Source organism: Panicum virgatum, chromosome 2K, assembly GCF_016808335.1.
Source record: "Panicum virgatum strain AP13 chromosome 2K, P.virgatum_v5, whole genome shotgun sequence".
NCBI lineage: Eukaryota > Viridiplantae > Streptophyta > Magnoliopsida > Poales > Poaceae > Panicum > Panicum virgatum.
In genome coordinates, this window is record NC_053137.1 from 37865417 (window position 1) to 37893306 (window position 27890).

The window sequence follows — 27890 nt, forward strand, 5'->3', positions numbered from 1 at the left end:
CAACCATATTATACGCATCCTACCTTCCTATATGGTATCACGAGACTAGGTTCTAACCCTAGGCCTCCGGCTTCCACTGCCCTCGCGCCGCCCCCGGGGAGATCAATCAGATCGATCTTCACCGGGGGCTGCGCACTCGTAGGATCAGCGTGCGGATCCCTCTGATCCGCCGCGCCGTCGCGTCGTCAAGCAGAGCAGATGGACCTACCTGCCGTGGTGTTTCGATCTCGTCTGCTGCCTCGTCGCCCCTTCCCCGTCGTCTCCTCCCATGCGCCGCCGCCGCCCCTCCCTCCTCCTGCGCCTCCCCTACCGCTGCCTGGTGCGCGACCACGGCTGCGGAGGAAGCGCGAGGGGCGCCTGGCTGCTGCGTGTTGAAGTCGCCGGGGTTGAGCCGGCTGCTGCGCCGCCGGTTGCCGACGGCGCCCTCCGTCGAGATCCATCACCCTCGCCCCGCCCTGGCCTCCATGCACCTCCACCCGTCGCTTTGCCGCCGTGGGGGTGCCGCCCCATCTCGCTTCCCCCTGCTACTCGCCACCGGTCCCTCCCGATCTGCCAGAGCACCGTCGCTCCCCCTCACCGCCTGCGCCCTGCTGTTGGGTCCTTCCGACCTAAGCGCGGGCCCTGCATCCTCGAGGGCAGGCGAGTGCCCGGCCATGGAGTCCGGGAGGGGCAGCCTCTCCTCTCACCTTTTGATTTTTTTTCCTCTATCCTTGACCAGGGGAAGGAGATAAGGGAGGAGGGAGGGAGCAGTCTAGGGGCACCCGAGAATGTACCCAAGGTTCGTCTGCTGCTGCTATTTTTTCTTTTCCGATCTAAGATCGGTTTGCGTCGCCCTGTCGTTTGTCGCCGCTTCATCGTCGACACCCCCGAAGGACGAAGGTGTTGCTACGCCCTTCCAGGCTGCAGTAACGACGTTCGTGATCAAGCCACCCTACCGGTGTCGTTGCCTTTTCAGGCGGTGGCGCCACTCGCTGCCGGACTTCGTCAAGCAGTCGCTCGATCCGCCTCCGCGCCTCCAGCCGTTTTTGCGCGGACATCACCGCCGATGTTCCTGAAGGAAGACGTCGTCGCCACCCCTGATCTGAGCGCAACACCTACTGCAACATGCGACGTCGCCACCCCTGTCCTGAGCGTGACCTAAATCGCAAACCGCGCCATCTACCATCGTCATCCGCCGCACAGTCCTGCTGCTGTCTTCGGCAAGAAGCTGCTGAGTTTGTATACTCAAGCACCTCGACGACGCTTCGACCCTCGCCCCCTCCATGGCTTCGACCACGTCCACCTCGACGTCGGCTACTATGACACTAAAGGGCTATCATCTGCATGAGTCTCCAGTCAAAGCTTTCGCACCAGTGTTCCGACTGTAGGAGGGATACGTCTACATTGTTCTTCAGTCTGACCGTTCGTGTTGCTACTGCTACGACTGTGGAGGGATGTTAGAGTATATTAGGCAACTCCAGATATAGATAGTTTAGGATTGATTGTGATCCCGGGATAACCTTCCTTCTTTATCTCTAGGAGAGGCTACTTGCCCTCCAAACCATGTACTCCTATATATAACGCTCAAGGGGCTCAATACAATACATCGACCATATTATACACATCCTACCTTCCTACACATGGATTCGCCGTTGTTAGAAGGTAAGAAAAAGACAGGCAAGTCAAACAACCGACCAAGATGATCGTTTTCACTGTAAGCTCTACAGAAATCTCGGACAAAAATCAAATTATATATGGCATATTTAATCCTCATTCCCAGGCAATGCAGGGACCATATTAAGGTAACAAAGAGTTCAAGAACAATGTATTTTGAAGTCTGAAAGCGCAAAAGGATACATTATACATATCAAGATATCCAAATTCCACTCAACAATACATTTTGAACAGAGCCTCATGCTAGTTGTTGGAAAATGGCACCTTTGAATTAACTCCATTCTATTATTTCATTATACCCTCGCAAGTTGATGTGGAACTTGGTGATATGATTTTGCAACATGGAAAGAAACCATGTTCTGGAAGGGATGGAAACAACTTAATGTTCATCGGTGATCAGCATCTGCTGCAAACCAACCTGCATGGCAACGCAACAAGAAAGAGTTAAAATAACGGTTGCAGAGCATATTGTTCCATGCCTAGCAGATTCTTCTGTCCCAATGTGCATGGTCCCTAGTGGACTGGGATGGGCTGCACAAGTGCACATAAAACTTTTATGTACTAGCTAAATGGAATCATTTGGTGCCCACACAAGTCTGTCTAGGAATATCATTAATCACAATGCAGACAGCATGAAGTATTTGCAAAATATATCAGATACAAGAAATAAGTGACAATTGAGTATACTGCAAAAAAAATCAAACGATTAGCCAACTACTAAACTACATGGCGGCACTAAGCAGTGCAGTCAATCCAGTTACAGTATGAAGTTTGGCAAAAGTTGCAAAACTGCTTGTTTTGATTTATAGGGACTTCCATGTAGCACCAACATAAGAATCTTTGGTTTCTGAGGGAGATATAACCTTATGTACATGGTGAAGGTTGACTCTATATGACTGTTCCACTAGGGATCAAGGCATCCTTAATCACCGTGACTATGCCACTTTTGATAAAGTATCCTTCTGCCTCCCTTACTGCTTCTTGGACATTATCAAAATTGGTTATCTGTAAAAGTAACAAACCATTTAAGAATAACCAATACATAATAAAAGCAACAGTGCACATAGTTTTTGCCCATTATCATTTCTGGAGAAGCCAGAAACATTTTTTTACAACAAGGCATAGGAATTCACTGGATATCTCAATTTTATTTCAGTAACAGAGGGCATTGTCACTAGCAACAAGAGTCATTATCTACTAGTAATGGTAAAAAGACCAAGAGAAACCTGTTTACGTAAATCAAGATGTTTGCTTGTTTACTCTTTCTTTCTCCATAATAATGAATAGTAGAAATAGCAAATAGATACAGGATATCACCAGAATACCTTCACATTTTCTCCAATACGAGCATTCTTGTCGATTATTGCTTTTCTGATATGTGCATTCTTCCCAATACCAATGGGAATACCGCCGGTCTCTGAAAGGACTTTCTTATCATCTTCAGTCTGAACAAAAAAAAAAAGTATGACAAAGTCTCACAATAGTTCCATAGCACAGTATTAGAGTTCTGGTTCGCTTTATCTTACCTCGTAATAGTCTGCACCCATTAGCAAAGAGTCCTCTATAACTGCACCTTCAGAAATGCAGGAACGGAGTCCAACCACAGAATGGTTGATTGTGCAATGCTAGGCAAAGGAAGATGAAAGGGGTGCCCAAATAAGATGACAAAGTTAGGAAATCTATTCATTGATATGTGAAAAGCTACAAAGATGCAATGACAAATAGATATATAAATCAACTTAGAAGATGCCAAAATGCATTCCACAAATGAAAATGTAAAAAGCTTCTTACTTTAATAACACAACCTTCACCAATGACACTGTCTGTTACATCAGCATCAAGAACCTTTGAAGGAGGCAAGTACCTAGGTTGCGTATAAATTGGAGCAGAACGGTCATAGAAGCTGCACAAAGAATGTTTGATCAGAAGATGTAGGTAGTGGATCTAGGAAAAAAACACCCTCCTAATTTCTTTACTGTACACATATGCAAACCATACCTAAAATCCGGTACAGGCTTCTTGGTTATTCCCAAGTTGGCATTATAAAATGCCTCGATAGTGCCGATATCTTCCCAGTAACCATCATATAAGTAAGCTTGCACCTATGACACAAAATGCCATCATAAGCAAATATAGTAATTTGCATATATGGATATAAGAGGAAATTCTCAAACAGCAGGAGAGCTGTGTATCAATATATTAAGAAGAAGGGTGTAACACCCCCCCCCCCCCCACACACACACACAGACATACATATATCACCCTTTTAAAGGGTTCAACCTCTGACCAAGGAGACCAAGCAACATGACTACTTAGTATGAAAAGTAAAATGCCTCAAGAAATGATGTAACAACTATCTTTAAATTGACAGAAATACAAACTGCAACAATAAACTTTAAAATGGTTAAGGAAACCAAAAAAGTGTTCAACAGCGTAGCATACCCTCATTCCAATTTCCGTTGCTCCAGGAATAACCTCACTCCCAAAATCATTTGCTGCAGGAAAGTTTTCTCGGAGAAGCCTAAGCATCACATCTTTGCTAAAAACATAGATTCCCATACTAGCAATATAAGGTAGTTCCTTGGCCCTCTCTTGATCAAGACCCAGTATAGTGGTGTCAACCTGCAAGTGCAAAAATTAGAACAAGCAGAAGATTAACTGACAAAAACACAGTCACAAAGTAAATAGCTCCAGCAGTCAGGATGAAGTATTGAGGTGAAAAGGACTTATGTTTGTACCATCATTGATTTCAACTTCTCTCCTTTTGGCTTCTCAGAAAACTCGATTATCCTCCCTTCATCATCAATTTTCATAAGGCCAAATGCAGTTGCACGTTGTTCATCCATTGGCAGTGCAGCAACAGTTATATCAGCATCTGTTTCTCTGTGTGCTTGAATGAACTTTTGATAGTCCATACGGTACAGGTGATCTCCAGCCAGAATAAGGAACTCCATGACATTGTGCTCCTCAAATAGCCACATGTATTGACGTACAGCATCTGCAGTACCCTGAGATTGGAAGCAAAACAAATCATGAACCAGTGTGCGAAGAGGGGTAGAGAAGGAAGAAGACATGCAGCCATGCAGGTGGATAGCAGAGGTGACAAGCATTTGCTGCATATACATGCTATGCATCATTGTTAACATTATTTCCAGCCAGAATGCAACTATCAGAACCTCTATATTCATCAAAATTTCTAAAGACAATTCCACTTATTAAACATCAAGTGCCCATGTGGTAAACTGCAGTAGTTCAAATCAATTGTCAGGAGATGAATTAATTCCAACACATATTTGGTTAGCAAAGTAAGGTATAGACATCACATTGATATATTTTGATTAACTGTAGTATTCTCCAATAATTTTGTATCTTGTTTTATGCACTTGTGCAGCTGCATTTATTGCACTAATAAAAATACAAATCCACAAAAGGGCAAAAAAAAAGAATTAAGGTGAGACATCTAAGAGTGTAATATTGGACAATGTTGGAAAGGGTGCAGATTAGAGATGTCCTTGGTATCAGACAATAGCACTCCAGTTGTCAGCATGAACAATATTCCATGATGATAAACTGATGACTCGTCAACAAATGAACAAAGATACCTGAAACCAGTTAGGATTCTCTGGGCTCTGTTGTGCTGCAAGGACCTCAACAAATCCCTCGTTCTTGTACCCACCAATGTTGTTCCCATAGGCCCTCGAGAGGTGGCGGTTGAGCGAAGCAGAGTTGAACTGCGTCAGTACATAGATCTTTGACACATTGCTGTTCAGACAGTTGCTGACAGGGATATCTATGAGCCTGTAGTTGGCGCCCAGTGGTACTGCCGGCTTTGCCCTCTTCTTCGTCAGTGGATACAGCCTTGTCCCAGCACCACCTCCAAGGATGATCCCAAGAACACTCTGCCAAAGAGCACAAGGATCATACAGGCGACAAAATGTTGCAGAACATTCAGTAACCGAGTACAGATGGACTGATCCGGCAGTGATACCGCAAATTTTTATCAGGAAATCTTATAAATTGAACGGCAAGGTACAGCCTTTAGATCTCGAGCTGATTATTAAATGTCATCCATGGACCACGCATTAGATCCTAGATTAATAAATTAAAAGGCCTCCCAACAACTATCATCGACGATGTGTGTCATCCAACAACAAACATAGGCAAGTGTCCCCATCATCTTTCGAGCATTTCTCGGATCATAAAAAATTCGAGAAAACTATGTTTAGAAAAACGGCATGAACAGGCAGTATAACTGAACATTTTTTTACCCATCTGAAAAAAAATAAAGAGACGTCAACTATCCCATACGATTTCCAAGAACGACCCTTCGATTGCCTAACTATTCTCGCCAAATCACGCAGAAAGATTCAGCCTCTTGCCACGTAAACGCGCAAAGTACACCTCGAAACCGCAGCAAGTACTACCGAAAGATCAGAAGGCGAGAAAAAGAATGGGATAACCGACGCGAAAAGACGAATTCCAAGAGCCAGGATCGCATTTCTGATCGCGTACCGTGCTAGCGTCCGGATCGAGGCATGTCTGCGAGCTCCGCGAGTCCGACACGCCCCTCGGCGAGAACACGAACGGCCTCCGGGCGGACGGCGACGCGCGCAGGCGCCTCCCGCCGGCGCGCCACCCTGGCGCGGCCGCCCGGCGGCGTCCGAGGCCAAGATCACCCGGGAATGCGGCGGCAGCAGGGATCGGGGCCCGGGAGGTGGCGGCCATCGCGCCCGTCGCCGTCGCCATCGGCGGTGGGTCCGAGCTCGCTCGCGGCAACGGCCGAGAAGGGAGGGTGGCGTGATGGGGGGCAAGTGACTGACACTGCAGAGTGCAGAGGGCGCCCTGTCCTCTACCCGGGTCAGTTTGGCGTTTTGCTTCCTCTCCTCTCGCGTCACTGGTGCTGCGATCGGCGGAGAATGATTTCCCCGCATTTATAGTGCACCGATCGTGCTGCAATGTCCCGGAGATGCTGAGATGACCAAAACGCCCTTGCGAATTTCTCCCCGAATTCCCTCACTCTGCTTTCTTTAGCAAGGGTGTACATGTAATAACATGAACTCCCCTTTTATGCAACAACTGGAAATTTGCTAACGACGTTTTCTCACATCGTTCTAGAGGCATACTTGTACTAATTGAAAATAAAAAAAGGCAGACACAATTAATTTTGCAGACGCCCCTCTTGTAATCATAGGGCTGAGACTTGAGAGTAGCAATATATAAGTGATGGATTTAATTTTCTTTTTCAAAAAACTAAGGTTTTAAAAAATTGTTCGTCACCGAAGAAACTATTTCTACTAGAGCTCGTTGAGTGGTATTTCTGTGTGTATTTGCTGCGTAGCATGATAATACGTGTGAGTGTGAGTAAAAGACGGGAGGCACGTGTCCTAACTGACTTCGTCTGTATATAAGAGGTTGCGTTTAGTTTATGTCCATCATCATGTGTGGCGTGCAAGCCTAGTGACACCTCATATTTGTCTATATGTGGTGTTTGTTGCAACTTTAATTTTCTGTATAAAGAACCTTTTCTGTTATTGTTAGTTGGCAACAATTGGCCCACGGCAAAGCAAACAACATTTTGGACCGCAAATTGAACACATATTTTGGTCCTGAGTACTAGCAAGGTTTGCAATCATGTTGATAGAATTCAAGATCATAATGCTCATTACTGTCTGTGGTGGGGCAAAACGAGCTCACAACAAAATATGATTTACAGAATGATGTAACATGAGGGTATTATTTAACTTTTACATACTTTTTTGTTGGATGACAAATATAAATGAATGTTTGAGCCGACACTAATGGAGACGACTATAGATCGACTAAATTTGTTCAATAAAATGTTTTCCTTAGTTTATCATGACATGTTTGTGCATGGTTTTAGTTTTTTTTGCATAGTTGCTGCTACAACAGCCATATATGATGTTTGTTGGCAAAATGAAATCTTTCCTCAACAAAGAAGCGAAAATCTGCTCGACAGGCTTTACTTGCTAGACTGGGTTGGAGACTACTTCTGTACCCAGATAGTCTCTGTGCAAAGGTGTTGAAGGCCATATTGTTATAATGTGATCCAAATTTATTGCACAAGAAAAGGCCGACTTCCGACGGAGCGGAGCCGAGGCCCGGTAAAGCCAAAGGCTAGGCCGGAGAGTAGTGGTACGGTATACATACCCTTTAGGGTTTGCTCCTCGCTGTGTGTTATTCCTCTTGTAAGCCGCCGCTGGCGTTGTAAACACTCACCCCCGATATAGTGAAGATTTGCTGGCTGGCGCCCGTGGTTTTTACCCTTCGCATTGGAGGGGTTTTCCATGTTAAATCCCCGTGTCTCCTGTGGTTTGATTTCGTTGTTCTTCGTCGTTTTCTCGCCGTCGCATCTAACACATATATTACCTAAGGGGAAATCTGCTAGATACAGTGACTAACTGCAATATTTCTGCAACATGGCGATCCATTATGTGAGGGCTAGAACTCCCAAAAAAAGGAATCATCCAAAAAATTGGAGATGAGCATTATACTTAGACTTGGCAGGATAATTGGATTCCTAGATAAATTTCTTTGAAAGTGGTAACAAGATGCAGAAGGCCAAGAATCAGATGGGTCTCTAACCTACTTGTTAATGAGCATAGAGAGTGGAACCGCAGTCTTGTTAGGGCCACATTCGTGCCAATTTGATGTTGATGCCATCTTAAAGCTATAAAGTGTTTCGACTACGGAAACACCTAATCAGAGTGCTTGGCACTGTGAAAAAACAGGCCTTTTCTCTTTTTTTGACACTAAACAAGCCTTTTCTTGGTGAGGTCTGCATATAAATTTGCTTGGAAGCTGTAATGTTAGGATCATGTAGCATCAAGTAAAGAACTAAGGAAGAGGGAGGAGTATGGACTAATATCCGGAAGGCTGATGTACCACCAAAAGTGCTTATGTTTACCTGGATCGTTGATGCAAGGGAGTATATGTCGAAGTTAGAGGGGTTCAAGTTAAAAACGTATAAAGAGATGCCAAATATAGTAGCTTACGAGTTGAGTCATCATGATCAGCATGATAAGTCATCTGCGGTGTGGTTAGCAGGTGTTCCTAAATATATCAAGCACCTTGTGCTTAGAGATTGTAATGCTGCCACGATTGATAATCAATAAATGATCTATTTACTCGCAAGAAAAATGGAAGTTTAGTGTCCATGTGTTGGACTGAAGGAATAAACCCTGACATGAAGTATTCTTCTTCTTTTGTTATGATATTGTGTAGAAAATTTCTTAGGCAGTGGCGGAGGACGGAATTAAATCAAGCTATGAAGAAATCGTCGTATCAAATTTTGTGTGTGGTCAAAGTTTCAAAGGTCCTCAAATCTATAAGCCACCAGCATGGATTCATCGAAACAACTAAGAAACAAAGGGCATATGATTTTGTACCAAGTTGACAATGTAAAAGAGAGTGAAACAACACGTAGCCTAGTGGTTACAAAAGTCTCGGTAGCACTTTAGGTCATGCGTTCTAACTCCCCATGAGAGCGAATATTATAAGATTTAACAGTATTGTGCATTCAGTAGTAGGCGACGTTCCTGTCGACAGCAAGGCGCCTGTCGTGATTTCGTCAATCTCAAAAACTTGCTGCCTGGCTCAGTCTTTAAAGATGCTCATGAGATGGGGTTTGCGGACGTGCGTTCATAATGGTGAGTGTATGTGCATTGTGAGTGTCTAAGTTGTACTATATAATCTTAAAAAGAAAACAATATAAAAAAACTGCAGATTGCTATTTGTACCTCTTAATTTGGTATTGTCCATTTTACCTTCTATTTTCTGATTCCATTTTTACCTATGCCAAAAGAAGCAGCAACAACAATCAATAAATGAGAGGCCCACAAAACTGGACAGCCTAATGACGATTCAAGTCTTTTTTTTCTTCCTACGTCTCCTTCCACTGGCACATGACTCGAATTGAAGTATCCATGGCAGCCCGTATGGAGGCAGAACCAGGAAGGTGATTACGAGGGGAACTTGCTGCAAAATCGAGGTATGGCAAGGGCCATACCTCGCCATACTGGATCCTCCGCTCCTGTTCTTAGGTAGATATTATTTTATCTTATTGTGGATTATTCAATGGAGGATTGCCTACTTGGAGGGATTGCAGGCTTGCAAAGACAAAGCCTTATAATCATCTATCCATTGTGCATTTTTGTTGTTGTCATGAGGGTTGTTATGACAATTGTGCTAATGTAGAAATAAGGTAAACACTAGGTAACTTTTGGATGTTATAAGATATATCTCACGGCTTCAAAGGCACATGACTCCACTGGATGATTTAGAGAAAGCCACAAGTTTAGAAGTATGTATGATTCACACGCGGCCCTAACATTCAAACTTCAAACTTATAATTGGTATTTGTGTTTTCGGAACATTAGGTTTCCTTGTGTGATAAATTTCCTGATTTCTTGGCCTTGTTTGAAGTTTTTATTTAGATCAGGAGGGGGACCATTCTCGTAAAATTCAAAACGTGGGCAAAGACAATATGAACTTAACACTAATATTTGTTCATTTCCTTGGTCACGATATTCTCTTAAACTTTTCTTATTTTCTAATCTTACTTTAAACTCTCCCTTCCCATCTACTAATACATTTTTATAGTTATACCTACTTCTATACTTGTCATTTTAATGTTAAGATTTTTGAGATGATGCTCCCTCCGTTCTAGAATATTGCTAGGTAGATATTTTTCCTAAGTCAAATATTTTCAACTTTGACTATGAATATTAAAAAAATATAAAGTTTGATAACATAAAAATGAGGTCAATAGATTCATCATGAAATCAACTATCATAACATGTAATTTTTTTATTTGAAATAAATTACTGATCAAAATTAAAAAGGTTTGACTTAGGATAAATCTAAATGCAGCTATATATTGTTGGAAATATGCGTTTAAAGATACCATATTTCAATTTGAGGCAAAATATAAATAGCAACACTATTGCTATCTCAAGCATAATTGAAAACTGACAGAGCAAAACGAACCAAAACATACTCATGTTAAATTCGATTACTCTTACCGATCAGCGCTCCGTCCTCGTGAAGAGACGATGCAGTGCAGATTGTAGCAGCGCAGAACGTAGTCCGGCTCGAGTGGTCGCGCAGTTGCGCTGCCCAGAAACCTTATTGTTGTCCCTCGTGCAGGCTTCACGACGGCAAGGGTTCAGAGATACCACTCACCCTTCTCCTCAGTGCACACCAAGGGAAGGGCCGGCGAGATCTAGCAGCTCGACGACACAGCACAGCAAGAATTGGAAGAATGACTGGGAATCGAGAGAGATCTTCCTGAATATTTCCAGTCCATTAATATAGGCGCGGCTGCCCTCAAGGAGCCGTTATCACTTTGATGACGCCCATAAAAGACATTAAAACTCATTCAGGATGATTATAACATTTTACTGTGAATTATGGCATTAACCGGGTACTGATTAGCACCTAATCAATGCACAACGGTTCAAATGTGAGAGACACAAGTGACAAAATATTGGCTGAATTACAACCACACAACCACACCAATGTTATCCTAAATGCTAAATGGTAAACAATCGGTCACCCTTTGTTTCGCGTTTAGTCCGTTCAAACGGAGTTAAACGGCCTAAACGGTTTAGCATAGTAACACTAAAATATACATATTTATGTATGTAAATGTCAAATATGCTAGAAAATCTATATATTTGCACAGGTATAAAGCAAGTATTCTACTAAATAATCTTTTTGGAAGAAATCTAAATCCCACAACACTTCAGGTACTTATGATGCTAACTAGTTCAGTATCGATTGTGGTAGTTGTAATCCTCCTGTTGACTAAATTATGAATTAAATGGTCATTTAGCTCATCTAATCAAGTTTAACATGACTTTAATGAGATGGTTTTTAACGGTTTAAACGGTTCAACTGTTTAATTTACTGTTTAGGGCTTAAACAACACGGGTGACATCTGTTTACTGTTTAAACACTATTTAAACGGACTAAACAGCCATTTAGGCGAACAGAGACCGCACGTCACGCGGATATACACGTGAAAAGACGCGGATACGCTCGCGTGCATTGGTGTGTGTTTAGCAAAGCCTTACACACCCATCTCTTGACTGCTCCATTCAACGCATGGAAATTGCTCCAATATTTAAATTGGTGTCCACTTGCTTGTACTAGCAGTATGGGACAATACCAATCAGCCACATGTTGCTTTGGAATTTTCTTGAATGGGCCATAAATGGACCAAATTCCAACATATATTGCATAAACTCTATGTCTTCATTCATTTTCATATTGTTTTCATTATCACTGCCCAGCAAGCATATATGTATATAGATCTATATCGCCGGAAGAAAGGGAGAGCATCCAGTGCCTCTGCGCTGCAGGTCCTTCCTTGCTCGCCATGTGGCTTTCGCGCCGTCGTGGCGAGTAGATCTATATCGCTGGAAGAAAGAGAGAGCATCCGGCGCCTCTGCATTGCAGGCCCTTTCTTGCTCGCCGCGTGGCTTTCGCGCCATCGTGGCCGCATATCTGACCATTGCCGAAGCCGTCCGCCAGAACACTATTGTGCCAGATTAGTGTCGCGTCAGCTCCTCACAAGGTAAGCGCTCAGGCGGAGGTGTCTCAAACGTCATCCTTGCCTCGTGAATATTTTTCATGCCCTACGTTGCTCCTAGCCTTCAGCGGTTCGGCGCAGCCACATAGATCTATATCGCTGGAAGAAAGAGAGAGCATCCGGCGCCTCTGCATTGCAGGCCCTTCTTTGCTCGCCGCGTGGCTTTCGCGCCATCGTGGCTGCATATCTGACCACCGAAGCCGTCCGCCAGAACACTATTGTGTCAGATTATTTCATGCCCTACGTTGCTCCTAGCCTTCAGCGGTTCGGCGCAGCCACAATCATATAGTCTCTGCATTCGAGGAAAATAATAATCATATAGTCTCTGCCAAAACTGCTGCTCAGTCCTCAACAACATTCACCATCGCCTCTCCCTTCCGTGCCGCCTTCAGGTCCGGCAATGGCTTCTCCGTCGTCAGGCTTCTTCATCCCTGTATCGAGTCTTCCTTTGTCGTTCCTGATGCTTGGGCCCGGAAATCATCTGTCTCCATCAAAGAAATCGACTCCTCTACTTCCTCCCGTCCACGGCATCAAAGCTTGTCAGAGCCTACTCCATTGCTTGGCGGTGGTGCCTCGTCCCACGCATCTGCGGTCATGCCCAATAGTGACGACTGGCGCCATGCTCCCTACGCCCTTGCCCGAGGTCAAGATCGCAGGTGGATCCATAACATGTGTGCCCCATCAGGAACACCACTATGATGCCTCGCCATGCTGGTGCCGCCACTCTCCTCGCCGTGTGTTCCTGGGGTAAACCACTAACGCGAGAATAATACTGCAAATCTGTGTGTGCTCTGCCGTCTCCATACTTTCCTCTCTTTTTTTAATACCATGATGACTCATTTGGAGCTTTTCAGTTCACCACAATAATTATACCTTTGATTCTGAACCTCACAGATTGCTTCCCTCATATTATTAAATGGATTGTTCCCCAACTTGACATTGAAGGCCTGATGCAATATTTCCTCTTAGCACTTCCCCTTCTTTCATCAGATTCCTAAATTAATTGACATCTTTTTCTCTGCTGCTTCACTTCAAGTGAGCATTTAATTTATTTATCTTCTTTGATCACCATGATGGCAGCTGATGTTCTTCTTAAATAGGATTGCCTTTCTTCAAATCTCAAGATCTGTTTGCAGTAGTCTAAAGTATTTTTAAAGGTTATTATCATCATTTAATGAAAAATCCATTCCAAAAATTGCCATGATATAAAAAGGTAGCTTGGAATTTAGAATTACACAATCTTCTAATTATTCAATATCAGTAATCAGTAGCTTAGTCCTCCAGTTATATCCAACAATAGGGCAAGCTATTTTGGTAAAAGCTGCAGTTCAATTAGTCTTCTTGGTTTCCATTTTGCAGATTTGCTCATGGGTTGACAAACTGAGCTATAGGTATATGATCTATATATAATGTTGCATTCCTTTGGATTTCTTTGCCAAGTAGTGATACTAAATCTGAACACCTATTCAGAATTTCAAACTGACCATGGACTCTGTAATAGCTTTGGGTTTTGTTATTATGCCAGTAACAAGGCCATTTGAAAATACAAAAATTCAGTTTGCAACTCTAAGCCCTGAAAATGTCAAGCTGTATTTATTTTTTTATCTAGACTAAAACCTCTAGCCATGAACTTGGTTAGATGGGGCTCAACACAAATGAAGTGTGACCTTTGGTGCCATGTGGCGAAGGAAGGATCCAACATCCAATGCCATCATTTAAATTTTCTCCCTTCTAACATGCTACTTCCTTGGGTTTCACTGAATAATCACCTACACCTGGATCTGTTGTCTGGTAAGATTCTTTTGCTAATTCGGGATTTTAGCTAGATTGTAAAAAGTAGAGAAGAGTGATTTTTGTTTGAAATATTGTTCTCACCCTTCAATAAACAAGATCCATAGTAAAAATTGCGCTGATCTAAAGAGGTAGCTTTGAATTTGCACAACCTATTAGATTATTCAATCAATGTCAATAATTAGCTTAGACATTCATTTCTATTCAGTAATAGACCAGGCTATTTTGGTAAAAGCTGCAATTCAATTAGCATTCTTGGTCGTCTTCAAATTTTACTCAAAGTCTGAGTTCTATTTTGCAGATTTCCTCATACATTGGCCAATTGAGTTAGAGGCACATGATTTATATTCTTTCATTCATGATCTAAAATTATTTGCCAAGAAGTGACACTAAATCTGAATGCCTGTGCAGAATTTCAAATTCCCTATGGACTCTGCGATAACTTCATTGTTTCTTATCGTGTCCCGTTAGCAATCATTTGAAAAATGTACGGATTGATCAGTTTGCAATTTTATATTACTCCCAGAAAATCTTAAGCTGTATTTTGTTTTTCCTTTTGGCTAGATTTCTGTCCATAAACCTGGTTAGCTGGGGCTCCACACAAGATAAGTATGACCTTTGGTGCCAAATTAGGGGTGATGGAAGGAGAGATTGTGCCACAGATTTCTATCTTTTAGCATAGTACTTCCTTCGGTTTTCACTTAATAGTGACCTATGCCTGAATCTTTTGTCTTGATAATTTTTTTGTCCAATCGGGATTCCAAGTTATAAAAAGTATAGAAACCTCGACTCCTAAGTAATATGTGTAAGAAACCTATGCTTGAATCACTCACATTATCAACACCATACTACATGTACAATCTTCAATTGCCCTTTCTTATGGACACTCAGCTACATAGGGTCATTGTAATAGATAACAATTTGTGTTCTTTGCTAAGATATACAAGTATCGTGTTGTATGATGATGATGTTGCTCCTCCATGTCTCCAATCAATGTTGTCGTTGGAATCTTTAAAAATGATTGTGCAGATATGAAACTATGTAAATGCATGATTAGTGCAACAAAATCCATACAATGGCATACACGACTGCTCTACGAGCGCGGCGTTAGCGCGCCTGCCATCCTAGTTTGCATATCTTGAGGAATCGTCACAAGTGTCCTTGACATACATAAAAATATTTTGTCGTGTGTACCTCAATCCTACCAACCAGAGTAGGAACTACTACTACTACGAAGCAGTGCAACCAGAACGGTAAGTATATATATATATATATATATATATATATATATATATATATATATATATATATATATATATATATATATATATATATATTTAAGGGGAGAACGGCAACTCGGCAAAGTATAGTTGAACGCTAATGTACGGAGCCCAATGTCACATTGCATGGCCCAATGTCCTAATACAGCCCAGCCCAGCCCAGAAAGCCCAAATCAAGTCCATCATGGATTTGCTGTTACTTTGGATTCTCTTTCTACTCCCCAATCAAGGTGAACAGCAGAGAGAGAGGATGGAGGGCAGGGAAGAGGAGCGGAAGGGCAGCGGTGGCGCCGCCGCCGCCGCCGTCTCGGCCCCGGGGGCGAACCTGAAGGACCTAGTGTCGAGGGAATACTACGGCCACAAGAAGAAGGTAAGGCCTCTCACTCCCCCGCAATATCCCCCCAAAAGAGAAGCCATCGCAGTTTCTTCGGGAGCCCCTAAAACCCAAAGTCTCGCTAGACGAAAAAGAATCCAAGTTCCAACCTTTTGCATCTTCCGATTCCAGTTCGTTGGGAGAGGCCCTAAAGCCCAATATCACAGGCAGAATGAGGAACAAAGATACGAAAATTGCAATCCTTGTCCAGTTTGGTTTCTAGTTTTTTTTTTTCTAATAAGGATCTAAGCGGGATCATGGTGGCTCCATTCTGTTTTTTTTTCGATTTTTGCGGCGTATGGTTTCTCTTGTCATGGGACCGAAGGAAGAAGTTGTGACGAAATTTGAGCGGAAATTGGTCTCGCTCTTCTCCTTAAAAACTTGAAAGGAGTAATAATGTTGAGGCATGCTGAAAAAAAAAGGATCTTAGCTGCAGCCACAAATGCTTGTCAAGGAGTTTGGATGTAATAGGCAGCGTAGTATTGCCTGTCTTTTGGTTGAACTCTGTTGCAGCAAAGGAGCAGTTGCTCAAATATTGACTTCCCAGTGCTTATCTAGCTTTGCAAAGTTGCAATGAGGAGAAATATAGTGTGGCGGGATTTCTTGGTTTCTTCTAGCACTTTGTTGATTGTGTTGCTAAACTGTCCTCATGATGATCTTCAAAGAAAAACTCCTCTACCCTAGTACCTTACACTAGAAAGTTTAGCTGTGTACGTGGTGGTTTCTCTTTTCTTACTCTTTTTTCTGCATTTATTTGGTAATCTTATCGGTGTGGATCTTAATATTCTGGTAACTTTGTTGTTAGGTGCACTCTGTAGCATGGAACTGCCTAGGCACAAAGCTTGCTTCAGGATCGATTGATCATACTGCACGTGTTTGGAGCATTGATCCTCATGGCCATGTAACTTTCTCTCCTTTCATCACTACAAAGTTTCTTTTTACAGAATGGGATACACCTTTTTGTTGTTATACTCCAATGTCCCTCTTTTTGTTACAAGTCATATTGATAAATTTAAAAGATCTACGTTATTTGTATATTTCCCATCTTATCAAACTGACAGCAATTTGTGACCTTAACCTTAAGAAAGCATAGCATTGGTAGAATGACAGTTTTCTATTCATGTAGTCATGTTGGTTTTTGGTGTGATATGCCCAAGAAGGGTGAATGCTACTACTTTTACAATCCTTTCTTTACAACTTGAGTATTGCAGAAATTTTATCATCATCCGTAAGAACGACATTACTTTTCTTTATTTGTGCATCAGAGTGGAATTTATCTCACGTTTTATACCATCAAATTTTCTTCACTGCAACCTGTGCTAAATCATTGAATTTTATTGCACAGTCGAAGGTTAAAGATATTGAACTGAAAGGCCACACAGATAGTGTAGATCAGCTGTGCTGGGATCCAAATCATCCTGATACAGTTGCTACTGCAGCTGCTGACAAGTCTATTCGTCTTTGGGATGCTCGAAGTAAGTAGCACACTTCATCCCTGATGGTGCTAGAATGCAGTCTTAAGTCAATGAAATCTATTTTTGAATCTGTTCTCTCCTATCGTCCACAATAGATATTATGGGGAAAAATCTCTTATGTAATAAATTTATGCGGAAGCTACGTGGTAAATACAATGAACTTGATATCTGTGGTATGATGATAATTTTTTTTCTTGAACACGCAGGAGAAGCTGTGTATCTTTGTATTAAGAAGAGAGAATTGGTCCAATAACAATAACCAAACCTCCACCTTGGACCAGAATGGAGGATGGTGCAAAAACAAAACTGTAAAGGACAACAAAAAAAAGTTGAAGAAAGGACCTGACCAGTGACCACTAACCGGCGCCCTACAGGTGCCTAAACCACTTGACCTATGCCGAGGACCCTAAGCCCCTTAGCACCTGCAGCTTTCCAGAGATGTAGTTCATCTGAAAAAGATTGCAGGGCAAGCTGGAGGTTAGGAGCCGATCCTTCAAAGACACAAGCATTCCGATGTTTCCAGAGGATCCAGGCTCCAAGGATAACCAGCGAGTTAAATCCCTTTTTGCACTGCTTAGATATTTTCCTCCAAGACTTCTTCCACCAATCCATTAAAGAGGTGGTCCTTCGGTTAGGGACCAGCGCGACCAGGTTCAGGGACTGCAGGATTGCAAACCAGAATTGTCTAGCAAACACAAAAGCAGGGAGGATGTGTTGAACTGTTTCTTGTTCTTGATCACAAAGGAGGCAGTGGTCCGGGTGGGGGAGTCCTCTTTTTTGTAACCGGTCAGCTGTCCAACAGCGATCTCGGATGGCTAACCATAGAAAGGTTTTGCACTTTCCAGGAGCCCATGACTTCCATAGTCGCTTCCATGGCTCGAAGGTGGTGGACACAAAGAAATAAGTTCGGTAGGCAGATCTGGTTGAGAAGATGTCTGAGGATTAGAGCTTCCAGTGATGAACATCCTCCAAAACATTAAGAGTTATGTTCGAAATTGATTCCTAGAGTTGCAAATACTCAGCCAGCCCGTGCCACCCTAACACCCCCTTAATGTCAGCCACCCAGGTTAGTTCATGAAGGGCCTCGGCCACTGTTCTAGTTCTTCGCACTTTCGGCCTCGGCCACTGTTCTAGTTCTTCGCACTTTCAGAGGCACACATTTGTGGACATTGGGTGCCAAATCTTCCAAGCACTGTCCATGTAACCAGCGATCAGACCAGAACAATGTGTTTGTTCCGTTGCCAACTGCGGTGGTGATCGAGATATCAAACATAGCAGCAGTATTCAGGTGGACACGAATGTCTAAACCAGCCTAAGGGCGATCTGGTCTTGTTTTTTTCTATCCAAAGCCATCTCAGTTGCAGAGCCCATCCCATGACCTCGAGGCTATGAATGCCCAGCCCTCCTTGCTAAAGTGGTCGCATTACCTTTTCCCAAGCCACTAAGCAGCATCCACCATTAGCCTCTTTTCTCCCCTTCCATAAAAAATTTATTATTTTGTCAATTGCCCGGATGAACCACTTAGGATGATCTGTTCTCTTGTTATGATGATCTGTTCTCTTGTTACGATGATTTGTTGTGGTGGATGTTTACCTGCCAATCATATTATATTGTTTTTATCCTGCTTTCCTCATACTTAGTGTTTCTTCAGGTGGAAAATGTCAAGTTATTGAACTAAGTGGAGAAAACATCAACATCACATATAAACATGATGGTTCTCAGATAGCTGTTGGAAACAAGGTTTGTATATTTTTGGTAACACCAGGATTGGCGCACATTTATAAGAAAACTGAACTGCATTATTCTGCTTATGCAATAACAAAAGATGGATTATTCTATTGCCACATTCTTTGGGTTTATGACCTGTGTAAGTTCAGTAAATACCATACCATGACCAATTCTGCAACACATATAATAAAACAGTTTTTTTTTTCATTTTTTGTACATATTAATAGCTTGCATTTTTTTTCATTTCTGTAAGGGCCGCAGTTTTTACATTGCTGAATCATGCACCAGTGCCATTGCAGTATAAAGTGCAATTATGTGCCTGAAGATATGCATGTATACATATTAATCTATCATAGATGGAATCATGACGAGTTTTTCATTTTTTTGGTTATTCATAGATGATAAGTATCCTGAAATTGTGAATGATTTAAGATACTTGTGGAAATCGGACATTGTTTTGGGGGGAAAAGGCTTGTGATGTAATAAGCTGAATGCATTATCCATTAAATTATCCACTCCATTTTGAAAATTTCTAATTTTATCAAATTATACATCTACAGTAACAGTTGTTTTAATGTGTAGGAGGATGAACTGACGATATTGGATGTTCGAACGTTAAAAGTTGTTAAAAAACACAAGGCTAATTATGAGGTAAATTTGACATGATTTTTTAATTTAGACGTTACTGATTTATGTACCTTTCTGAGCTTTGCTTTTTTCAATTTCTTGCGGTTCACATTTTTGTTTACTTTTTGTAATGTGTTTCCATGAATCAATTGTTTCTTTTGTCATTTTACATTTCTGAATTTCAATATTTCTTTCCTCAAGATGAATGAGATTGCATGGAATAAAGCTGGAGATCTATTCTTCATCACTACTGGGCTAGGTAGGATACTAAGACACTTTTTCCTTTACTCTGCATAAATAAGATCACAATAATACCAAATAAACAGTGTATTTACATTTGGCAGGTTTCATGTGCTGCTAAATCAGACCAGTGAATAATATCGATGTTTCCACATGGTTTGTTGTTCATGCAGGACACATTGAGGTGGTTAAAGATCTTGAGTTTTTGAAGCCCTGCAAATTGAATGCTCATACAGCAGGGTGTTATTGCATTGCAATGGATCCCCTTGATAGGTATTTGTTTTTTTCATGGTTCTTTATTCATTTCTTACTATCTATGTGATATGCCTACCCGCTATATCTGGATCACCCCTTGGGTACTTGTAATTTACACTAGATTAGTTGGGTTGTCTAGTCTGCTGTTTGAATTAACATTGTAAAATGAGCACTATAAATGCTTTATGCAGATGGTTTCATTGTTAGTGACTTTAATTCCGATTATGACAAGCCCCAGTTAACCTATTCAGCTTGTAATCTGGCTATTATAATATAATATAATTTTTGAAATCATATATCTTGCTTCATCTTTGGATAAAAGATGAGATTATGTCCTAGCAACCTTGGACTCTTGCAGTGATTGATTTACTAGGATATACTTACCTGTAAGTGAGTTTTAAAGGATAGAATTGCCAAGCCCATGTACAATAATTAATTCAGAATTTGCATAATGAAGGTGCAAATTAGCATGCCAGTGGACCTAGATTCTTTGTCTATGCTCTATGTACAGTGACCTTACTGTGAGGTTCAACAAACTATCACATAGATTGATTTGTAGAAACAGCCTAATGTAGCTGGTATACCAGGTCTTGTGTGGCAGCCTTATATTTGATGCCATCTCTGTGATGGTACTGAACTACTTCTCTATCTCTTCTCTATCTCTATCTCTACTTATTTATTACTAAAGCGAGCAATGATTCCTTGGTCCCTCAATCGGAGTTCTAATTGGAATCCAGGTGACCTTATGTTAACGGTCCGAGACCGTTTAGAAATAGCGATTGGCGAGTAAAATAGAAAAAGTCTGAAGTCCTCAACCGACACGTACTATATTATTAAAAAATACGTATGGTATATAATATATACATTTTTATATGCTAATCAATATATTTATATGGCTTCCCGTAGCAACGCACGGGTATATTTGCTGGTAATTTATAAAGCGACTATCTCTTGTTATTTTTTATCCACAAGGATATGGAAATAATTCTCAAGCATTTCTATAGCTGCCAGAGTTTTGTACCCAGTTCTGCCAGTTGTCTGGTTTACTTTTGCTCTGATATTTAAAGATATTATTATAAGTGTTTTGCTGATGACAGTTACAAATTGTTTTGTTGTAGGTACTTCGCTGTTGGAAGTGCAGATTCACTTGTCAGTCTTTGGAATGTCAAGGAGTTGCTATGCATTAGAACGTTCACAAAACTTGAGTATGTTTTCCTTCAGCTTACCTTGCAATATTGCATGACATCATAGCAATATTTTCGAATATTGTGTACTCCTGTACATGAATTCTCACTAGTATTGTATTTTTTAGTAAGATATGAGTTAGGATTTGAGAATTTTTGTGGGAAAGCAGCGGCTCTGGCTATCCAGGATAATAAAATGGTAGTAAAGTGCGTGCGGGGGTAGTATTTTAGTGTTGTATTCATTGGTTGTTAATGATTTTTCTTTTCCTGGGCGTTAGGGTAGGGTGTTGTGGGAAGAAATTTGTGGGTGTTTATGGCTTGTGGTCTTGCATCAACTTCAGTAGTTTTCTTACTGCAAACTACACAAAATTTCTGTTTTGAGTTTTAATGAGCTCACAAATATTTGTATATGTTTTTAATTTTTCTCTCTCAGGTGGCCAGTAAGAACAGTTAGCTTCAATCATACTGGAGAATTCATTGCATATGCCAGTGAAGACCCTTTCATTGATATTGTGAGTGGTTACACTCAGCGAAATTTCCTTTTAATTTGAGAAAACAAATACTTTTTTACTCAAAAGGAAGTTCTTTTAACACTTTCTCCTTCCATCAGTCCAATGTTGAGACTGGACGATCGATTCATCAGATTCCATGTAAAGCAGCTATGAATAGTGTTGAATGGAATCCCAAGTACAACCTCCTGGCCTATGCAGGGGACGACAAGAAATACCAAGCTGATGAAGGTATGGTTGCTGCAGTTCAATCCTTTAGTTTGGCCTGTATAAAGAAATGGCAGAAACGCGTTAAAACTACACCTGTTAACAGCTGGGCCATCTTATTGTAGAAAATTGATGTGCACATGTTCCCGCTGATAAGGCTTTGGTGGTGACGATGTAAAGTTTTTAATAGGTATTTACATTTGATTTTTTTTTGCAGGTGTTTTCCGGATATTCGGCTTTGAAACACATAACTGATGCTGACTAGACTCCCATCATGTAGTTCTCGTAGATTTACTTGTCATCTATTTGCGTTGATATTTTTTTGGGTGTTCAATGCAACCTTGATGTTAATTAATATTATGCTAGCTTAAACTGATCTTTTTTTAGATCAGCTTAAACTGATCAGTATTGCTTCATTGTACCATAGAAATACCATGCGACTTTTATCATTTTTCTTGTGTTCATAGGATTCATACTGCTCACTCCTTTTTCTTTACTTAGGAAACATTAGATTTCGTATTCTACGAAAATTAATGGTTAAAGTTGTGAATGCGGTGCGCCGGGAGGGCGGGGTGCACCACCTGAACCGAAGGCGGCGTTCTATGGGGGCGGGAGACAGGAGTGTCAGTGAGTCCAATCACCGACGCAACCTGGCTCGGGCGGATGGTTTTGTTGCGGAGGGAGCAAGACGCGGCAGACAAAAAATATTTGACGGCAATGAGGGAAGTTTGAAAAATTTAGTGGCATACAAGGAAGTGCTATAATTTTTAGTGGCGTTGAAGGAATTACCTCGCGGGTAAAACATTGTGGCAAAATAATTCAAAGAGATTTTACTACGCAACCTGACTTTGTGGTAGTTTCATGTAATGTTTGCTGGAAATTTACTTTGCCAGCAAGCAGAAGAAATGAAGAGAGAACACATTCTAATTCAATAATGCAGATACAAAGGCGGCGCCTCCGAAGAATAACACTTCAACTTCCTGACGCTCACTCAAACTGTACCATTTGCCTTCCAGTACCGTCTCTTTCACATTCTGATTCACTCAAACAGAATATGTCAACAGAAAAACCTCTGCACACATTTCACGGACACAGGCATCTTACAGGGATTCAGATTCACAACAAAAGAATCCAAAAGCAGACACCACCTTCAGATGCTTGCAGGAATTCAAAAAAGGAAACCAACAAGAATCATATCATGCAGCTGAGATCGCCAAGCTCTTTTACTCATGCCCTGTACACATTGAAATGCTTCGCCCATCGCCGCGCCATGAATGGGTCATGGTAGTCCCGCCTCTCCGCACAGCAGCTTCTCCTCTCGCCACCAATGCTCAGCCCCATCTCCCTCGCTCCGCAGTACCGGTTGTCACCTTTCTCTTCAAATCCGACTGCAGTTTCACCCGTCCTCAGCTGGTCCTCTCTTCCACCCTCCAGGTAACTGTAGCCAACCAGTATGAAGCCACAGTCTGCCACAAGGTCAAGCGGGATCCTTCGCTCTTCACCACCTCTCAGCTCGCCTAGCCTCACCATTCCCCCATGCTCCCCTATCCTCAGCTGGGTGTCACCTATCACGCCACCAAGCAAACGCGCCAGGAGTTCCTCAAACTCATGCATGATGAAGCCACTCTGCACCCCAAAACCGAGCCCGACATGGAACTGGTGAACCGGGATGTTGGAATGGTTCATGTCCACCCCAACACAGCTGCGGACTGGATGGTCAGACAAGTGAAGGGTGCAGTTGCTTGGGTTCTGATGTGCCCGGTCCTCCAATATCTTCAGGCCTTTATGTATAGCTCCTACAGGATCAGTTCCGCCAACACAACAGAGGTGTTCAATGACCTGCAATGCCATTCTTTTTCCATGGGATGTCATCCGACGCAAGGGGAATGCACGGGTTGCGGTGGTAGCATTTGTGACAATGGATAACCGGTCGATTGCCCTCATGGAGAAGACAACAAGTGCCATTGCCTGCTTCAAGAGCCTTAGATGTGGTCCATTAGGACTGGCAACCAGAACCAAGTCCATGGCTGGCTGCGGAGCAAGACTGACCGAGAGGTAAGCACGCCTTTGCCCGCTTGGTGAAGCTATCTGTGGTGGTGAAAGCATGGAGGAACTGCTGTATTGGCAGTGCTGTTGTAGTGGCAACATATGTCCACAGGGATAATGCCCGAGGAGATGATGATGTGCTGCCACCGGAGCTGGGATAAGGGCAAAGCGAAGACATGGGTCCACATGCTCAGTCAAAGTGTAAGGCTCAACCGGGTCATCATCGTTGTAGCGGGCAGCACGTATGGAGGACCTTCTGTTAACACGGGATGATGCAATGTTGTCATCAAGGATTCGAAGGATTGGATCCGACTGGTTGTGCAGCAATGGTGGAACCTTCAGATCACGTGGCAGCTCAGACCATTGTGCACGGCAGATAGGGCAGGTGATATTGCCATGCCGGATGTTGGAGGCAATGCATAGGAAGTGGAAAGAGTGGGAGCATTGTGCTGTGAAGATTCCTTGACTCTCAACATTGTCAACATCACTGCTGCTGGTGCTGCTGAGGAGCTCCAAACATATTGCACAAAGATTCTGAAATTAAAATCACAACATATTGCAACTGAATGCGATCAGAATACACATGAGAATTATTAGAAAGTAAACTGCATGTCTATGAAAGGCCACAAATAAATAAGTGCCAAAACTTAGGAGTAATCTAAAATAATAAAAATTCTCATTCTAGAATCCTTTTTTTTGTGCGCGCTTCCTTCAATGCATCATTTAGCTCTAAGGTCTACTTCCATAACCGCCAAAACAAACCAGCCTTCAACACTAATTACTTTGATGGAGATGCTTGCAGGGCAATATATGGCAATTATCATAAACATTGCAAGCTGGCCTATGTTGAATAAATAGGACTGCTCATCAGGAAAAACAAAAAGACTTCACCAGAATCCAAATTACTTGTTAACTCACACATCTTGTCCTAGGAACATTTTGTGATTCAAAATTTATCTTCAACATAAATTGTGTAATGCCATTGCAACCAAGCTGGCGAAGAGGTGTACATTGCAAGAACATAGATCAGTAAATGTCCTTTCTGATCTTAAATTATAGAATTCTTTCACCAAAATATTAGTATTAAATCGCAAAAGACCTGCCTAATTGAAATAATATGCTTTTCAAATAATTTAAAAAGACACTAGTTTTTTTTTGTCAAGAAACCCCCTGTTGGTCACTGTCGACTATGACAAGGTGCTCATAAGTGACTGCTCTTACTTTTATGCAGCAGTAAGACCACATAAGTGTCCATGAACAGTAGCTGAAAAGTACCACAGCATCATAATAGCAAATTTTTGAAACTTACGAAAGGCAAACACAATTCTAGGAGCCAATATTTGATGTCAATGTAGACTTAATATGTGCACTAAAGGAATGTATGCAGCCTTTTTATACACCTGGGAATTGCAACTGTCATCCATTCAAACCATTGAAAATGAAGATAGAAACTACAGATGTCTTGATCATCAATATTTGAAACATTATTACCACATTTGTTCTGTCTGAAGAGCCTTAATCCTCAACGTAGTGACCTCCTAAATTATTTTCTTTCAGAAAACAGCTTGCCTTGGAGAGGACAACCTTCACCCTTGACCATTCTAGAGGGGGTCTAGAGTGAAGAACACAACATCGAGATATTCTAATTGCTAATTACCAGCAATTTGCCTTGTAGCTTGTCACCGCTACCATAACTAATCAGTTTGTCTCTTGTTATCATTAGCTTGTCTCTTGCCATCGTAATCATTCTTAGGAAAACATGATCATGATCTCTTCACTAGTTCATTAGTTAGAGAAAAGTTTATTTTAAATGATTTCCATTATTGAGATTGTCCAAATTAAAAATAGTACATTTGAGTAAAAAAAATAGAAAAAAAGTGTGAATAGAAAAAAGGGGAATGTAAATGGACATATAGCTGGTACCTTGTCAGCCATTCTGGTGCTTGTGGGTTCCTCCATCTTTTGCTGCCCTCCATCACTGTTGTCTACAGGCGCATTCAGTGCCGAGCATGAGATCTGCATATATCACAACCCACAATGAGTTATGGAGTAGGATATACATGTGCGCTGCAATACAGCTGCATTCAAGAAACTGTTCAGATTGCTTGGACAATAAATACGAAAAACAGTGAAAAAAAGACAGGCAAGGTTGTCAATGGTATCAAGGACACATGTGAGTTCAAAAAATTCTAGAAACACATACCCATCATATGGTCATTGCTTACACTGCTGAAACATTTGCACTGTAACCGCTAACAGCCAAGTTACTGGATACCATGTTGGTCTATAGTCCTAAGGAAGGTGAATGTTGCGAATGAAAGGAAGAAAAGAATGCCCTTTTTAAAGAAAGAAGGGAAATTTCTAGGGAACAGTTACTGCTCTAATAAAAATATGTGGCCTATGCACGCAACTTGCAACAATCGCCACCGATCCTCAAATAAGGGAAAAGGTACCAACAGTACCCAAGACAATGCGTGGCCCCTCACATGAACGATAACGGATCCAGAATGCTACATGTCCAGATATTTCAACCTTGTTTAGATGGCTGGATCAAGAGTCGAAATTTGAAGAAAACAAGGTGACCGTAACTTGGTATGGTTGGCCGTTGTGGAGGGTGCGTTTCAAATTTACTCCTAATATTTCTCCCAGGGTACCAGTACAAGATAAGATGGTGAGAAAGCCAGAGCAATAATTCCCTTTAATGGATGGATAGTACCGAGAACGACAAACCAGCTAGGTTGAGAAACGACTACTAGTACTCGGGACACCTATGAATAAAACGAAGGCAAAAGGATTGTGATTCTTGTTGAAATCCATATCTAGCCAGTATTTGCATTTTTTTCAGTAAAGAAAATGCCAAAACCAACCAACAAGTAAAGCATTTGGGGCACCCTCTCTGTTGGATGAGATGAATCTAAATGAGACAAGAGGCAGAAACTTCTGCTTTCGATGGAAGCACGCAACAACCACACCTAAAACTGAAGGGGGTGCAAAAAACCAAAATGCAGTTAAGAAAAGTCTGAAAGGGACAGAGGAAAAAGAGCAAGAAACTAGAAGCCAGAACAGGACAGGAGACAGATGCATTGATGTTGTGGGTGGAAAATCAAAATTTACTCAATCCAATGAAGTGGATGCCTGAATCTTTTTTTTTGTACAATACAGCTGCAGTTAACTAGGAACTTGCACAAATTGACATAAAATCTTGTTTTCTTGAAAATAAAACGACGGGAACCAAGAAAACAGAGCAAGTCTGATGGGATTGTGAACAATGCAGCAAAGATGAGCCATTTCTTGGACCCTTTTCACCAAGAACAGCTGCCGACTGCCGTTAAATCCTTGGAAGCAAGAGGATAGGACATGGAGCGAGAGATGGGCGCATACAGTCTTGGAGGAAGGCGGGGAGGGAGTGGCGGCGTAGGAGAAGAAGGCGGCGCAGGAGAGGCCGATCCGCTTGGCCGCCGCCCTTCGCCACCTCGCGAGCGTCCCCTCGGCGGCGCCGTCACCGCCGGCGCATCCCCCCACCATTGCTCCCTCTCTCGCTCCTCCCCTACCCACTCAGCTGCCTACACCACCATAATCTCTTCCTCACTCCAGTCTGCTTCTCTCCTTTGGTCTTGCTTTGCTGATGTCTCAGAGGTGTAAACGCTACCCTCTGGCTGCCTTGTGGGCTTTGTACAAAGAGCAGGCTGTGCAAGAAAGATGACGCCTCTCTCTCTCTCTCTCTCTCTGCTCCTGGTGAGGTGAGCAGAGTTAGAGTTGGGGACCGAGCTGGGGCTCGGATGGCTTGCCCAGCCCAAGCCCACGCGCGTTCGACACCGGTTGGGGCAGGTGCTCCACCTCCTTTCTTACAAGATGCGCCAGAGCTCTTGGCTGATTTCCAAAAAAAAAAAAAAAGTGAGCAGAGTTGGCA

The 27890-nt window shown here is 42.1% G+C and overlaps 3 protein-coding genes across 3 annotated transcripts; 1 reads left to right on the forward strand and 2 right to left on the reverse strand.

Annotated features, from left to right (window-relative positions):
- Positions 1-1711: 1711 nt before the first annotated feature.
- Positions 1712-6551, reverse strand: LOC120674848 (glucose-1-phosphate adenylyltransferase small subunit 1, chloroplastic/amyloplastic). The gene is made up of 10 exons (XM_039955958.1): positions 6166-6551; positions 5256-5552; positions 4392-4661; positions 4096-4275; positions 3652-3755; positions 3445-3556; positions 3180-3278; positions 2979-3098; positions 2517-2658; positions 1712-2071 (listed from the first exon to the last, which is right to left on the reverse strand). The coding sequence occupies exons 1-9, from the start codon at positions 6397-6399 to the stop codon at positions 2542-2544; spliced, it is 1533 nt and encodes a 510-aa protein (XP_039811892.1). The 5' UTR covers positions 6400-6551; the 3' UTR covers positions 1712-2071; positions 2517-2541.
- An 8996-nt stretch (positions 6552-15547) lies between these two features.
- Positions 15548-22413, forward strand: LOC120674869 (THO complex subunit 3-like). Its single transcript, XM_039955975.1, has 11 exons — positions 15548-15706; positions 16515-16610; positions 17055-17184; positions 18836-18924; positions 19495-19563; positions 19741-19798; positions 19953-20052; positions 21153-21239; positions 21652-21730; positions 21829-21958; positions 22152-22413. Exons 1-11 carry the CDS (start codon positions 15587-15589, stop codon positions 22187-22189), a joined length of 996 nt encoding a protein of 331 aa, XP_039811909.1. The 5' UTR covers positions 15548-15586; the 3' UTR covers positions 22190-22413.
- Positions 22414-22749: 336 nt separating this feature from the next.
- On the reverse strand, positions 22750-27624 carry LOC120674858 (E3 ubiquitin-protein ligase WAV3-like). The gene is made up of 3 exons (XM_039955965.1): positions 27362-27624; positions 25904-25996; positions 22750-24514 (listed from the first exon to the last, which is right to left on the reverse strand). Exons 1-3 carry the CDS (start codon positions 27503-27505, stop codon positions 23162-23164), a joined length of 1590 nt encoding a protein of 529 aa, XP_039811899.1. The 5' UTR covers positions 27506-27624; the 3' UTR covers positions 22750-23161.
- Positions 27625-27890: the final 266 nt, after the last annotated feature.